General features: G+C 49.6%; 7 protein-coding genes across 7 annotated transcripts, besides 12 other annotated features; all 7 read left to right on the forward strand.

Moving 5' to 3' along the window:
- Nucleotides 1-15642: a sequence feature (heterozygous, non-Esmeraldo-like haplotype).
- Tc00.1047053511499.10 (hypothetical protein, conserved) lies at nt 13-2304 on the forward strand (the record flags this gene model as incomplete). Its single annotated transcript, XM_803274.1, has 1 exon — nt 13-2304. The coding sequence occupies one exon, from the start codon at nt 13-15 to the stop codon at nt 2302-2304; it is 2292 nt and encodes a 763-aa protein (XP_808367.1).
- Nucleotides 2561-2583: a microsatellite.
- Tc00.1047053511499.20 (hypothetical protein, conserved) lies at nt 2718-6176 on the forward strand (the record flags this gene model as incomplete). The annotated part of the gene is made up of 1 exon (XM_803275.1): nt 2718-6176. The coding sequence occupies one exon, from the start codon at nt 2718-2720 to the stop codon at nt 6174-6176; it is 3459 nt and encodes a 1152-aa protein (XP_808368.1).
- On the forward strand, nt 6609-7382 carry Tc00.1047053511499.30 (NUDIX hydrolase, putative; the record flags this gene model as incomplete). The annotated part of the gene is made up of 1 exon (XM_803276.1): nt 6609-7382. The coding sequence occupies one exon, from the start codon at nt 6609-6611 to the stop codon at nt 7380-7382; it is 774 nt and encodes a 257-aa protein (XP_808369.1).
- Nucleotides 7627-7657: a microsatellite.
- Nucleotides 7779-8270, forward strand: Tc00.1047053511499.40 (hypothetical protein, conserved; the record flags this gene model as incomplete). Its single annotated transcript, XM_803277.1, has 1 exon — nt 7779-8270. The coding sequence occupies one exon, from the start codon at nt 7779-7781 to the stop codon at nt 8268-8270; it is 492 nt and encodes a 163-aa protein (XP_808370.1).
- Nucleotides 9104-9540: a mobile genetic element.
- Nucleotides 9825-9872: a sequence feature (A-rich).
- On the forward strand, nt 10135-12402 carry Tc00.1047053511499.50 (ubiquitin hydrolase, putative; the record flags this gene model as incomplete). Its single annotated transcript, XM_803278.1, has 1 exon — nt 10135-12402. The coding sequence occupies one exon, from the start codon at nt 10135-10137 to the stop codon at nt 12400-12402; it is 2268 nt and encodes a 755-aa protein (XP_808371.1).
- Nucleotides 12744-12802: a sequence feature (A-rich).
- Nucleotides 12931-13013: a sequence feature (A-rich).
- Nucleotides 13580-13627: a microsatellite.
- Nucleotides 13637-13694: a sequence feature (CT-rich).
- Tc00.1047053511499.59 (small nuclear ribonucleoprotein Sm-E, putative) lies at nt 13835-14182 on the forward strand (the record flags this gene model as incomplete). The annotated part of the gene is made up of 1 exon (XM_803279.1): nt 13835-14182. One exon carries the CDS (start codon nt 13835-13837, stop codon nt 14180-14182), a length of 348 nt encoding a protein of 115 aa, XP_808372.1.
- Nucleotides 13838-13863: a microsatellite.
- Nucleotides 14326-14372: a sequence feature (A-rich).
- Nucleotides 14465-14534: a sequence feature (T-rich).
- Nucleotides 14757-15642, forward strand: Tc00.1047053511499.69 (uncharacterized protein; the record flags this gene model as incomplete). The annotated part of the gene is made up of 1 exon (XM_803280.1): nt 14757-15642. A coding segment is annotated over one exon (886 nt), but the record flags the coding sequence as incomplete, so codon positions are not given.

The raw sequence follows: 15642 nt of genomic DNA on the forward strand, positions 1-15642 counted from the left end.
GGATGAAGAGGCATGCAGGCCTCCAGTCGACGTCACGGTCGCGATGAGGGGAACGATGAGGAATTTGACAAATGGAGAGATCGCAAGCAGCGGCGACGTGGCGATCGCGAGGCGCGGAAAGAGGCACGCATTATGGCACACGAAAAATGGGTGGAGCAGCGGCGTATCATGAGGGAAGAGATGCGTAAAGCACGAGAAATGAAGCGGCAGAATCGAAAAGAGACACATCGAAAACGGTTGGCAACATCAGATGCATCCGCTTTTCCGCCACGCAGAGCCACGAAGGTGGCTAAGAGCATGAAGACTGTCAGTGGACATGGAAAGACACTTGCGGATACCCTGGATGCTGGGGATGCTCGCTCACCTCTCAGGGCCTTTGCCTCTCAGAAGGGGCCCTCGCCTCCACACGAAGAGGAGCATTCGCCAATGGCACTCGCCAAAACGACAACATCAGCATCGGCGGCAGAAGTAACAACTATTGCTAGTGCTACGGAAACCAATTCAGCCAAATACATCCCACCGACACTGCGAGGTAAGAGAACACGAGAAAAAAACGCTACTCTGGATGAAATTACACGGCGTATCATTAACAAACTCACTGTGCACAATGTGGTGGATCTGACAAGGGAGACCTCAGAGCTTTTTGGTGGGGCCGTTAAAGGGAGTTCACGGGCGTCTGTGCTGCGTAGCCTCTCTGAACACATTAACTGCATGTGTATGCTGGACACAGGACCCCTAACACCGATTGCGAGTTTGTCGTTTGCGGGGCTTATTCGCGGACTGCAGCTGCTGCATGGCAATGTGGTGGGATCCGAGTTAATAGAGAGTCTATGTTTTGCGCTTCAGGAACACCTTAAAAAGTACAATGAGACAAGTGCATCAAATGGTGCTATGGTACTTGCTCATCTTTACGTTTTGAATGCTGTGGATTCATTGCTTATATCCAGTTTTATACGTTCTGCACTACAAATGAAGGGCCATCAAGGGGTCTGCGCCGCGGCTTGCACTTTGACGCTTCTTCGTGCGTGTGGTGAGAAACTCCTGAAGGAGGCACCAGGTCAAATGGAACAGGCACTGACGGAGGCAAAGTCCTACAAGCGTCAACAAGAGTGTAACGTCCGTTACAGCACTCTTCTTAGTTATATTGCGGATATTTTGAGCGGGCACACGCGCAGCGCCAAGCGCACCGTGGATGAAGAAGAGGTTCCTGTTGAATTGTTGCTTAATGACATGACTACATTGTTGCCTTCAGGTGGAAAGCCCAGCAACAAGCGTGTTCTTTATCGCATCATGAGTACAACGAGTGTGCTGACGGGGGTTACGTGGGCACGTATGATGCGCACGGATAAACCCTCTCGCTGGTTTGTTCTTGGAGCCTGGGATGATGTGGACGGCAATGAAAACTCGAGTGTTTTACCGAAGACCAATGCGGAGGCAATCTTTTTTGCCGATTCTGGGAGTGAAAATACGGATGACGAGGAGGATGAAGTGGGAGTCAAGGCCGAGCGTATTCGACAACTTCGTCAACAAGAAAAGGCCATATCAGGGCAACGGTTTAACACGGAAAATAAGCGTGAGGTGTTCCAAGCTCTTACAAATGCCTCGGATGATTTGGAGGCTTTCACGCTTCTTATTCACCGCGATCCCTCTTTTAGCCGCCTGCATGACACATTCGCCGTTCTGTTGCAATGCGCCTATCAAGAGAAGGTTTATAACCCGTATTATGCACAGGTTATTCAGCGATTTTGTAGTGCGAAGGAATCGTGCAAAAATACACTTCAGTTTGCCTTATGGGATATGTTCAAGTTGGTTCGCGTGGAGCCTGTCGATGTCACCGGGTACTTCAATCTTTCTTGTCTGCTTGCCCATCTCATTGAGGCGGGTGTTTTTACCCTTGCCGTTCTCCGAGGACTGGACCTGGATTGCACAAACAGGACGATTGGTCTGTTTACTCGCATTCTTCTTCTTCGTCTAATCTTCCAGTTGCCTCCTGCAAGGCTCGCGGAAGTATTCTTTGGCGGTGATGGATTTCGTGCACACGACGTGAAGATCGACACCAGTGTCTTGCGATCCAATTTGTCCAAAGTCGTGGAGCGCTACTTTGTGGACGAGCGGGAGGCCGGGAAATGGATCCCACATTTCTACGACGTGGTTGCCAGAGGCACTTTCTTTGATGTACATCGGCGCGACGGTCCTGAGGGCATTGGTGGTGATGAAGGGGTCATGGATGATGAGACGCGCCTTCAGCTTTTTATGAAAAGGATTCAGGTTGTGTTCAAGGCATTGCGGGGCGGCATCTCATGAGAGGGTTAGGGTGCAAATTTGAGAATTACGAGGAATAAATTGACGTCTAAAATATGGATGATGATGATGATAAAAGGGAGGGGTGTTGTTATTATGAATTCCCCTGTTTGTGTTTTACCCACTTTCTCTCTCTCTTTTTTTTTTTTTGTAACGACCATACATGAATGTGTTTGTATTAACTGCTCATGGCTTCTGTTTCTCTGTCATCTTGCTTTATGTTTTACCTTTGACGTGTATTTCGGTCCTGCTGCGCCTCTTTATTTATTTATTTGTTTATTTTGCGCCCAAACGGAGGCCGTGGGAAGAAGAAGGAAAGGAAGAGGAGAAGGGGTTTGGTGCCTGCCGCTGGCGGTGGTTTGAATCGCAAGGAGCCGGAGAGAGGGGTAGTAGTCAGGGGCTGAGGAGGAGAACTCATGCCACTCGCCGAGCAGAGGGGCTTACTCCCGCGTGGTGTTGCGGAGTTGAATGCCCACTTTCTGTCGTCCCGAGGTGACATTTTTACGAGAGGGACTCTGACCGTTGAGTTTGCCCCCATGATGTCTTCAGGCCTCTCAGGTAACGGGATGACGAGGGATGAGGGCATAAATAACCGCCACGCCGCGATACTGCTGACATTGTCGCCTCTCCACGAAATTGGCGAGGTTTCTGTGCGGCTTGAAAGAAGGGGAGAGGACGCTGGTGACAGCATGGGGGAGTGTCACCAGCTACCGCTGAATAATTTGAAGTTGTGTGAGACAAAACGGCGTGTCGTGCGCATTAACGATGGATGGAGGCCCGCTGTAGCATCGCCAGACATTCTCGCTGTGGATTCCGCTAGTTCCGTTGCTGTCGAGCATAAACTTGGCCTTGTGGAGGCGGAAGAAAAGAACGAGCCGAAAATAGGTGAGGATAATGGCGCAGAGGAGGTTCTTGAGCTTGTTTTTGGTTCCAGCGACAGCGAGAATGACACCAAAGCTGGTGAGTACGGTGATGCTGACGATTATGCCAACAAAAATTGTGAGAGCGTTGCGGAGGAGGATCCACTTCACTCTGCGTTGCTAGAAGAGAGTGGCAAAGACAACACAGTCCAACAGTTTGTGCTTAAACTGTGGCCGTTTCCTGCTAATGGAAAAGATACAAGGGAAGATGGCACGTGGTTCATATCGCGCTGTTGCATCGAAGTTAGGCTGCTTCCTCCATCACAGCTGGCGAGCCTCTCGTACCCTCGTTTAACAGTGTCATCAGCGGCAGGTAAAACGCACTCGAAGCAAGAGGAAGTGTGGGAGTTTGGTAGCGAAAATTATCTGTTGTTGGTGGGGCAGCGGTTTTACGATTACTTTATTTGTCCCCGCGTGGCGTACGCGGAAAGTGGACCGGATGCTGCGATTTTTGAGGCCGTTGATGTCTATGTAACAGCACTGCGCCCCTTCTCAGATGCGATTGCAACTTCATGGGAGATATTGCCCATGTGTTCTTTTCCAGTGCTACCGGAAGATTTAGTGTGCGCGTTTGTGAGACCACAACAGGGGGAGGATGCATCTCTTGTAGCCGAGGAAACACATGCGGGGGTTCGATGGCGCGTGCAACATCACTCCGCGTATACAGTTTTGTCGTCCATCGATGAGGAAGATGCGATTGACGGAAAGGATTTGTACTTTTTTAACTGCGATCACGTCTTGAGTGATTCTCTCTTTCCACTGATACGTCTGGCAGAAGAAGCCTGGGAGGAGACAAACTCGCGGGCAGCGGTACGCGTGGATGCAAGTTTCTGCCGCAGGAAAACCACATGGGTTGTTACTGGCTGCAGTAACACGTTATTGAGCCTTCGACGTGGCACGTTGTGTACACGGGGAGCGGTGGTGTTGGTGGCGGATGTGCTGCGAACCGTGCGGAAAACTATGACCTTGTCCACGCCCTTGTTTCAGGTGAATCTCCTGCGGGCAAAGGCGGCGGTGTTGAGCTCCGCCTTGGAGATGCTGTGGCGGATGTCCGCGGGGAATGGCGTTGCACCGGAGTTTGAGTTCACGCCCTCGAGCTCCGCTCTCACTCGTGGGTGGGCCCTCTGTTTGCTCTGCAACGAGTTTGGATGGACGGAACTGCTCTGTCAGGAGCGCCGGATTGCCCTAACCCATATTTATGCCTCGTCCCAGTTGCACCCATGGTGGCTCACCCAACGGTATGTCAAAGAGACTCATGAAACACTAATGTTTTTATCCTCTGCCTTTGTGGTCGCTTCCATTCGTCAGAGGCGCCTTTTTCCATGGCAGTTTTTTGAGAAACACCGCAAATATAAACCATCGGTGGAGATGCTGGGCGAGTCAAACGTCATGGTCTCTAGTGGCATGCATCTTTTGCTTGTGCAGCAAATGTTGACGCAACGACGACATGAAGGAGGTGGTGGAGGTATCCCCTCTCAGCCTGTGGTGTTCCATGGCTCTCTTTACTATGAAGGAATTAAACAGCATGCCACATGTTGCGATATAAATCTTCGCCTGAATTGTGTAAAGGCAAATGCCACAAATCGTTTGCGGATGCATGGCATGCGTCTTTCCCAGTCAATTTGGGGGATTGATGTTCCGTTCACCGTTGTGTTTTTCGCTGTGGATGCATCAGAGGCGTCTCAGATGGCACCGGAAGGAGTGCGAAAGGAAAAGAGACTCCAGTGCCGCGTCACACACGTGTTGCCCTGCTGCTGGAGGGTTTCTGGCCTAAAGTGGGCGAGGGGAGTTGATCAGCAGGCATCCTTCTCTTTCCTGGGGACGGTGGCTGAAAATTTCGAAAGGGATTTTGTGAGGAAGAACGAGACGATGGAGAAGGAAGAAAGTGAAGAGGGTAACGACGAGCCGCTTTTCATGAAAATTCCCATGTTGGTGCTAAATCTGAAAATTGTTCCAGCCGCATTGTCAATAAGTGTTCAACATGACTGGTTTTGGTTAAATTTAATTTCGCCTCTGGATGCGTTGGCACGTCAGGCCATCCTGCAGCGCATCATGGAAGAGTCTGTGCGGGAGGGCGAGAATAAAGTCGAGGAGACGGATCTTATTTTTACACCGCTGATGAATCAATTGCTGGAGGGCGTTGTTGGGGATCACTGCTGTCCATCCGCTAAGTCGGAAGGAAATTTGCCTGCCACACTTTTTTTATCGGCTTTACAGACTGTGGATCTTGATTTCACGGCTATCGGATCTCGGATTCGCCCCGGTTTGTACACCCGTTTTACGCGTCTCGTGTTGAAACTCAACTTGACTGCCTCGGTCGCTACGGACCCTGCGGGCGCATTGAGGCGGAGTTGTGGTGACGATGAGAGGTTTCGACTGCCCGGGGTTGTGATGGGCGTGGAGGAGAAGATGTTGAGTAATCTTCGGACGGTGGAGGCGTATGATGCTTCTTTGCCGCGCCCAAACCCACGAAGGCGGCAGCGGCAAGAAGAGGAAAATGAAGGACAAGGAAAACAACTGGGTCCACGATTGGTGTTGAGTCTGAGAAGGCGATCAGTTGTCCAGCAGGCGGAGGAGGAAAAGGGCCATCAAGAGATGAGGGCGAAGAATAAGCTCGAGATGACACCGTTAGACAATCCTGCCGATTTGGCAGCCATGGTTGGTCGCATTATTACGAAAGGCGCTGAATCCAACGTGGCGGACGATACTTTTCTTGCGGCACGCTCAGCCGCCTTGTCGCTGGTGCTGCCGTTGTGGCTACTGTTGCACAGTCGGCCCGATATGTCTGAAGCGCAGCAGGCGGCGTTATGTGACGGGGCGGAGGACATCTACGAATCCCTCCGAGACAGCGCCGTCGCTAATGACTTGGACCCCGTCCTGTTGAAGGGGTACGAGTGCCTTGCGCAGAAGGCGGAGTCGAGAATGGGGCAGAGAGACTGCTCCGGTCATCCATAGCTCTTCCTTTTTACGGGGTGTTTGCGGGGCATTTTTTACTCTTTTTCTTCTTGGCGCATAGTTTTGTTATCATTTGTCTTTTTATTGTTTTTTTTTTCTTTCATGTGCGTATGTGGCGTTATCCTTTTCTTTTTTAAATTGTCGTTGCTTTGCAAACTCGTTTACTTTCCAATAAATATATAGTGACATCGCTACACAGACACACAGAGTGAGAGTGAGAGAGAGAGAGAGACGTTTTTCTCTGTTTCTGTGTGAGTGTGTGAACGCCGAGGAAGGCGTGGAGGAGTTGTACTGGAGGGTTATTAGGAGGCAGGCGTTCCTTTTCTCTTTCCCTAACTGTCCCGACTGACGTATAAAAGTTCGTACGTACTCATAGTGAGGGAAAGGGGAAGATAAAAATAGTTCTTAGGCGTGGGGGAGGCAGCACAGCAGATGACTCTGACAACTCATGATGCATTCAGCGCCGTTGCCGGTAGGCATCAGACTCAAATACCCGTTCTGGAGTGCACCTCCGATGATGAGGTTGTTGTTGTTGCCTTCGATGGTTTGAGGTACCGTCGCAGCGTGTGTGTTGTCATCATGAATGATCGGGGTCAGTTTTTGGGGTGCCGGCGCTGCGATAACCGGCAGATCTTACAGTTTGTTCAAGGCGGTGCAAAGTCGCATGAGACCGTTCAGCAGACGGCGGAGCGCGAGGTGTTTGAGGAGATTGGGCTCCCCGCGAAACACCTCCGCTTCGTCGCGGAAATTTTGCCCAAAACAGTGGGACGCGAGGTACGGGCCGCTTTTCGCTACAGGTCAAAGACGTGGCGGAAGAAGGACATCATAGGGCAGGAGCTTTACCCGCTGCTTTACCTTGCGGAAGCGGGGGTGGTTGATCTGTTGCATTTTAAGGCCGTTCCAGGTGTGCGACAGGAGTTCTGCGAAGCCAAGTGGATGACACTTGAGGAGCTCATGCAGAACTGCCCGCCCTCGAAAGCAGCGGTGATGGCAAACATCTGCATGGCCGTTGCATCGTTTGCGCGTGGCGGTTTGGGGAATGGCTCCGAATTGAATATTTGCGGGGGGAACGCCCCGCAGCTAGTTGGCATCGTGCAGGGGACAGACGTTAGGAATGAAGGGACCGCATCGGGTAGAGGAAATACCGGCGGCGGTGGCGGCCATCGGAATCGCCGAGGAAGAAAGCCACGAGTGCAACAGGAGTGATGAAATGGGCGGGGCTCTTCACCCCTGCGGGAGACAAACGAAAGGCTGGGAAGAATAAAAAGAAAGTAAAGAAAAAAACAAAAATGCTTACAAAATTGAGATGTTCACATGTGTATTTCTTTGCGCTTATGTTTTTTTTTCTTTTTTTGCGTGTGTGATGCTTCTTTGTTTTTCTTTGTTTTTGATGCCTGCATTTACATGTCATTATTATTGTTATTTACTTCTATGCATTTATTGCCTTTTTTCTCTCTCCCTCTCTTTCTCTCTCTCTCTCTGTGTGTGTATGTGCTTCTGTTTGGTTTGTGCTTTCGTTTTTCTTGAATAGGGGGGCTGAGGGGGAGGGGTGTTAACGACGGCGTCCATTGGCCGTTGTTGGTTGTGGGCTGGCTTGCCGACATGTATCGAGTCTCCGCGTCACCACAACGACTTTTGTGTGGATTCAGCTTAACCTTTTTGTGTCGCTCCAATGTCTCCTTGCTCATTCCCTTCCGACTTCTCATGATGGTCGTGCACTTCACCGCCCTCGTGTGTGTGTCAGACGGGAGTGATGCGATGATCCGAGGCGGTTCTTTACCCTCCAACTACATGGAGAGTGAATATAGATTTCTGCGCCGCGCAACAGATGGCTTTCTGGCTGGGAGCTTTCTGTGCCTGTTCTTCAATGTTTGGGGCGTGGTGACGGCTCGTACGCTCCGTTCGGGTTTGCTGAACATCATGCATGGCTGCTTTCACGCTGCCGCAGCTGTGCTATTGATCGTCGCCTGGCACATGCAAGAACGGGCCGAGCGCATCTGGCATGTATTCTACATATTCAGCGTTATCCCAACGGGGCTGGAGGCGATTGCCTTGTGCGAGTCCTACTGTCGTGGCACGGACAACTTTTTTTAACGGGCTTATTCAGACGCGTTTCTTGCACGTGTTGTGGATCAGCTCGTCATTTCTGAAAGAAATCTTTTTTTTCTTCTTTTTTTCATAGCACGCACTTTTGTTTTTGTATGTGTGATATTTGATCTTTGCCGTGTGCGCGACACTCAGCGCGGATGTGAACTTCACTCTTTCTTACGAAACTCCCTCCGGGATGGTGGGGCGAGCTATGTACCGGCTTTCTTCTTCTTCTTATTTTTTTTTTTTGCTTTGATTTTTTTGACAGGTACCCATGTAGCGTGTTTAGGGACCCAACCAGAGCCATGACGCATCACACGTGCCTCATCCTCCACGCTGGTGAGTCCGACGTCCATGCGGGAAGGCGGCAGTTGTTGCGCAATGCGTCCATGTCTTTTGAGACGCCTTTGTCGTGTTGAGCCCTATTATTGTGTTTACACGACTTCCTCCACTTATATGTATGATGAGAAACCGATGATTTTGTAAGTGTTCCTTGACTCCCTACGGAGTGTGATATTTTACTTTAATCGACAAGAACCCTTTAACACTGATGTTTCCATTTCTTTCTATTTCCCTTTCTCAGTTTGCGTGCGTCCCACTCCGCACGACGTACGCCCCCCCTCCCTCGCTTTGCTTCCGCGTTAAAGCACAAGCAATCGTGATTCCTGTTGGCTTTTTGTTGCTGCTGCTGCGGGGGTTATCAAGGCTGTGCGAGATAGTGATATATATATATATGTGTGTGTGTGTGGGGAGCAAAGTAGTAGTCGCACTGTTTCTGGTTCTCGGGTTGTAACTGTTCGCCACGCCTGCGCCACCGCCCCCCTCTCTTTGCTTTTTGTAGGAGCTTGTGAAAAGAATGATCGCGGGAGAGCTGGCTAACCTAATGAATGTATGTGTATATCCTGATAAACGAATGCATTCTTTATGATACTTTCCACCGTATGAATCTTTTGGGAAGAACGCGACTTTTTAGGGGGCAGGGAGCGGATAGAGGCCCGATAATATTTATTTTTATTTTGCCATCCCACCCTAACCCCCTTTTGATTCCCACCACGCGGCGGGGTCTTGTGGCTGGAGGACCCCAAAGTCTGCCACTTCGTAAGTAATAATATTCCAATCCTAACTGAGGGCAAGGGACCATGCTAGTGGTGCACAGAATTCTATATATTGAATGCAAAGAAAACATTCAAACAATTAACTAACGAACCCTTTTTCCCTAACTTGTTTGGTTTCCATAGATAATTTCAGGATCCGGCCAGCTGCCCGGAAGATTATTCCCTCTTTTTTTTTTTGCATGATTGCCCCTCTATTTCTCGTTCTCTCTTTGTTGCCTACTTCTGCAGCGTCACGGCTGTGTACTGAAAGGAAGAATCATCATCAGTGGAAACTAAACGCGTTAGGTTGGAGTGGCAACAACATTAACAAGGAAACGAAGAAGAGGGGGGGAGGGGGGGAGAGAAAAGAAAAGGCCGATAAAGGGGGAACGACGGCAAGAAGAAGAAGGCAAAGGTGAGAAACAACAACAAAGTAAGCGAGGGGAAATTCGCGCGTTCAAAAGCAAAAAGAAAAGCAAAAAAAAAAAAAAAAAGGAAAGAAAAAGGAGAGAAAGAGGCAAAAAGGAAAGGCGAGAGTTGGCTGGCCAGGAAACCGGGAGTGTGGAGCGACGTTTTACGAGCTTTCCGGCATCAAGTGGCGCGAAGGCGGTGTGTGTTTGTGGAGAAATAAAAAAAAAAAGGGTGGGGGAGAGGGTATCACACGCAACGTTAATATTTCACTCGACATCTAAAATTTATTCAAGACGTCGCTGGTAAACTTCGGACCAGGAAGGAACCGGGCAACTCTTTTGTCTGAAGGCAAGCGTGCAAAGAGAATGCTCTGCTCCTGCACCGAACGGGTAGACCCGCAGCGTTTGCGGGTGAAGTTTGCAAATGCATGGCTAAAGGAGGGAGTTTTGACCTCAGAACCCTTGACAATGTACTGCACCTTGTGTGAGCAGCGGGGGCTTATGTCTGGCAAGACGAAGAGCAAAACAAAACTGCACGGCTTTAACATTTTCCGAAAAACGAGGGATGAGGCAGATGGCTCAGGGGAGAATGCATTGGATGATCTCTTCTTGTGTTTCACATGTACAATGTGCTTTTGTGCGGCACATGCAAAGATCCATGAAGAAGAACAGAGAAGAGCTGCCATGGCTGGCAACAACAATCGTGGAAAACGTCACTTTTTATTTTTTGCCGTTCCGTTTTGGGCAAAGACGATGGGAAATTATACCCCCTCAGGGAAAAATAAAACTCTGTTTCCCACGTTTCACGTAGATGACCTCGAGCATATACGTGAGTCGGGCCCCCTGACGCTTGAAAAGGAGGCTGCCATTGTCTTCCGTCCAAGCAGTGATTCACATGGGTGGGTTTATAATGTATGGTGTACGCATTGCAGCGAGAAGCCGGCTCCACTTCGCTTCTCCGAGTTTCAGGAGTCCGACCCAATTCATGTACAAATCAAGCTGTTAGGTGATATTATTGCAAGACTTCGTTTTCTTTTCTATGAGGGAATTCGAATAGAACTACCCGCCGAATGGTCTGCATTAAACCAGGGCAATTTCCACACAGGGGAGTCCTCGTCCTATCCACGTGCTTGCGGGGACATTTATGCTAACCGTAATACTTTGCATGATTTGGATGTGCACGCGAGTGGCACTTCTTCTATGGGCACATCCTCTTTTGCATTGCGAGGGTCAAAAGGGGACGCTGAGGCTCTTGTGTTAGCACATGTTGCTGGTATTGAGAATCATCGGAACACCTGCTACTTTAACTCCGTCTTGCAATGTGTTCTTAAATGTAGATTTTTTACACGCCCACTGCTTTCTCTAGAAGTTGGAGCTCTTCCGGGTCCTCTGAGTTATCGCATATATGCCATGGCTCGTCATCTTAGTGAACAGACGCTTGTGGACGTGCAGACACGTGCAGTTTATCCATTTGCACGTGCAGTATTACGTTGCCTATGTGAACTTGCCCCCCTCTTTGCGGAGGATGATCAGCAGGATTCCCAGGAACTCTTTTTGTGTATGATTAATGGTGTGGCCGATGAGTTTGACAAGGGCAAGTCCGAGGAGGAGAAGAAAAAAGGCCCACGATTATCTTTTGAGGGGGTTATGCGCACGGAGGTTGTCTGCACGCAGTGTGAAAGTCGTTTTCCACGCGAGGAGTTATTCATGGCCCTCTCGGTTCCTGTTGAAGACTCGATTGAGAGTGGGCTGCGCAAACTCTTTCGGCCGATGCATCTTCGGGAAAAAGATCAATATGCATGTGAGAGGTGTTTTAAGGGGCTTACGAAGGCGGAACAGGAGCGACACAACGCGGCTATCAGAGCGGAGAATGAAAGAAAAGAGAAGGCCAAGAAAAAGGCATCGGCCGAGGAGAAGCGGAGTCTTAACTGTGTATATTCTGACGCCGTTGTATCGACATCCATCAGTCGGTTGGGCGGTACATTGGCTCTGCACCTACTGCGATTCCAATCGGACGGCCGCGACTTCCAAAAGGTTACCCGGAGCGTGGCGTTCCCCATGTCGCTTGACCTGGCACCGTTTGTATCAAAGGATGTGCTAAGGGAATACGAAATGGCACGTGGCCTCTCTGCTCTCCAGGCACGATTTCCTCACGTACAACGTGATCGTTTACTTCGCTTCTTTGAACACGCTAACGGTGACCTTCAGAGGGCGGAGCGGATGCTGATCGGGATGGAAGAAAAGGGTGCGTTGAACGGCGAGGATGATGCCCTGCTGGAGTTCAAAGCGGGACAAGGGACGTCGGATGGCTCAATACCAGGGATCACCACGGGTCGTTCAAGCGGACACACGAGCTGCGATGTGAGCCCCGCTGGCTTCTCTCCAGTGTCTTCTGTGATAAAAACAAATGGTATATTGGGGGAAGGGCAGGAACCACTCCCGGCGCTTAAGCGGGAGCTTGTCGGCATCGTTGCACACCGCGGTTCTCTTCACGGCGGCCACTACATTGCATACGTGCGAGATGACAGCCGCCCGAATAGCTGGTTTCGCTGCGATGACGAGGATGTGGAAAGGGTAGACAAGGAATATGTTCTGCGTTGCCAATCAGAGGTATACATGTTGTTCTACGAGTAACAAGGGATGAAGAAGGCAAAAAGGGGTTAGAACAGGCAACACTTGCCCTCAGACCTCATGGTGTTACAACTGTGTGCCTCCGCTAACACGCGGCCGGTCCGGGCGCTGGTTGGTACCGTCAGCCCTGCGCCAACAACCACGACCGCGTGAGGGAGACATGGCTGGCTTTCGGCTTCCCCCGACGGTACGGGGCGATTGACACTGGCGTACCACGTTTAGGCAGCTTACGTTGTCAGGGAAGCAGAAGAAGGGGGTAAAGATAAAAAAAAACCATTGAGAGGACAAGGGAGGGGGAAGTGGCAGGAAGAATATGCGGGACACGGGCGGACTTCCAAAGGGAGAAAAGCAGAAATAAAACAACAACAACAAAAAAGCAAAAAAAACAAAAACAAAAACAAAAGAAAGAAAGAAAGAAAAATAAGTTGGATTGCGTGGTGTATTTGTATGGAGTGGGCGGGAGTAGAAGGGGGGAGAGAGGGAGAGGGGAAATAAATCCATCGACGGGCAACCCCACCCCTCTGAAGAACGAAAACAAAAAAAAAAACAACAAAAAAAGAAAAAATAACAAGTAAAGAGAGAAAGAAAGAAACAAAAACAGGAAAAGAAACAAATTATGGCGGGAGGAAAAAGAAGGCGGTAAGGAACACACGTGTTGACGCCCCTTCACCTTCCCCCCAATCCCAAAAAAAGAAGAAGAGGAAAAAAAAACAGCGGCAATGGGGTAGCAGTGGTATAATAGATAATACGGTGTTAATAACACGACTCCATCTTGTCTCCTTTTCTTTTTTTTTCTTTGAATTGGGGAGGCTTGAAATTGTCACCTGGAAGTGCCTTGTCTGCTCCTCTTATTTTTATTGTTGCTTCGTCTTCATTCATCTCCTTGTGCTTTTATTTTGCAATTTGGCGGTTGTGCGGATCGTTTTTCGTGGGCGGCTGTGAGTGGAGGGGCGGTCGTGAGTTTAGGCACTGCTGGCTGAGCGCCCTGTATTCTCGGTTGCTTGCATGTATATTTCTTTGCTTCTCCTGATTGAAGACCTTTTTTTTTTTTTTTTCTTTGCGGCTTGGTTTCTCGTCGTTGTTGTGTCATTATTCTCAGTGCTTCATCGGAGCTAACTCCCTCTTCGTGGCCCGGCCATTGCGATCTCCCCCCGACTGTCATCCTTCCATTTTCATTTACTTTTTTTTTTCCTTTTTTTTCCTTTTTTTTCTTTTTTTCCTTTTTTTTGGTGTGTACTTATTTTATTCCACCCTTCTATCTTTTTTTTTTTTTTTTTCTTCCCCTCTTTCTGTCTGTGTGTGTGTTTGCGTGTTTGCTCCTCCCGAACCGTTGCACCGCCTGCCACGTGTTTCTTTCCCTCCTTCTCTCTCTTGGCTTAATACTTCTTGTCGGTTTTTTTTATTTTTCTTATTTGTGTCTCTGTGCCCCGGGCTTATGTTTTTTTTTTTTTTTCTTTTTCTTTTGTCCCCCGCAGCAAGTCAAAAACACACACAGACAGGAAACGGTTGCGAGGGCGCGACGATGAGCGCGACGACGAAGCAGATGGTCAAGCCGACCAGCATTGTGCACCGGTACATGACGGAGGGACAACGCGTCTGCGTGTGGCTTGTGCACGATACAAAAATGAAGATTGAGGGCGTTATTTTGGGCTACGATGAGTTTATGAACGTGGTGCTTGGTGATGCCTCGGAGGTGCACCATAAGACAAAGGAGGTGGTGCACGTGGGGAAAATTCTTCTTCGCAGCGATAACATTGGCGTTATTCATCCCATAGGCGTATAGATGAAGCGAGGCGGTATCAGCCTTCCGTGATTCAACACCATCTTTGATACCCACACACATATATATATATATGCACGTATTGTAGCGTAATCTCGGCGCAACGGAATGGTTGAGAAAAGGGGGGAATAAAAGTTGCGCATTTTGATAAGAGCGGAGATGAAAAGAGAAGAAAAGCAAAAAAAAAAAAAAACGCCTCTTTGTTGAATCCACCGTTTTCTAATGTGCGTGTCTCTGTTGGTGGGCTGTGTCTACAGGTATGGGCAGGCACACACGTCGGATGCGTTTTTGCTTCTTTTTTTTTTTTTTTCTCTCTCTCTTTACCCATCTCTTTTTTTTTTTTTTTTCTTCTTTTGGGTACATGCAGCTTTACGGCGGCGTGCTGTGGAGTGAGGCGTACGACCGCACCTCCCGTGAACTTGACGGAGAGTAGAACATCAATCCCACGGCCATTATTTTTGGCCATTTTTCTAGAGAGGATAAAAACAGTTTATTTAGATCATTCACGCGAGCTCCGTCTCATCGGAAACAAAAAGAAAAAAGACAGCGAGAGGGGGAAAAGGGAGAAGAAGAGAACATGGGCTGCGGGGTGTCTCGCCAGCCTTTTAGCACGGAGCTGAGGCCGCTGCGTGCCACGAGGGAATGTGCACCCGGTGGCTTTGATTGTGCTGCCGGTTGTGGTGGCCACCCGAAACAAATTACGGGCGAATCCCACGAGAATGGCATTTCTTCGGAGCGCCCCTCACCTGATGGAGGTTCTGCCACCAAAAGTGACTCACCGCCGCCTCGTTTTTCGGCTGCCGAAACCGTCGTTGGTGGCAACAGCCATAGGGATGACAGCAGAGATGAAGTCAAATTTTCTGTTGAGTGGAACCGTTCTGTTTCACCCGTGCCTGGTCTCTCCGAGTACGCAACGCTCCCATTGCGTCATGTACACAAGAAACTGAAGCACAATCATCGTGTGTTTAGAATATGCCTTACAGGTGGTCCTTGTGGGGGGAAGTCGACGCTTCTCACGCAGCTGCAGGCAAAGATGCCACAGCGCACAGGGTACAAAGTCTTTTGTGTCCCAGAGGCGGCGACGCTGCTTGTAACGGGCGGCATGGTTTGGAACAGTGACCTCATTGAGGAGCAGCAGTTGGCACTTCTCCGCGTGCAAATAGGTCTGGAGGATCAGTTCTACAATGTGGCGATGGCTTCGGGAGCGCCAAGCATTGTCATCTCCGACCGTGGAACGATGGATGGAAGGGCGTTTTGCTCCGAAGAGATTTTTGAACGGTTATTGCGACGTTTGAATGTAACACTAGAGACGCTACGAGATCGCTACGATGCGGTCATCCACCTTGTGACCGCTGCCAGTGGCGCCAAAGAGTACTACAATCTGGACAACCCAAGCCGCTATGAAAATGTTGAGGAGGCCGTTGAGTCTGATAAGAAGCTGCGGCAGGTGTACGTTGGGCACC

Source organism: Trypanosoma cruzi, genomic scaffold, assembly GCF_000209065.1.
Source record: "Trypanosoma cruzi strain CL Brener 1047053517131 genomic scaffold, whole genome shotgun sequence".
Taxonomy (NCBI): domain Eukaryota; phylum Euglenozoa; class Kinetoplastea; order Trypanosomatida; family Trypanosomatidae; genus Trypanosoma; species Trypanosoma cruzi.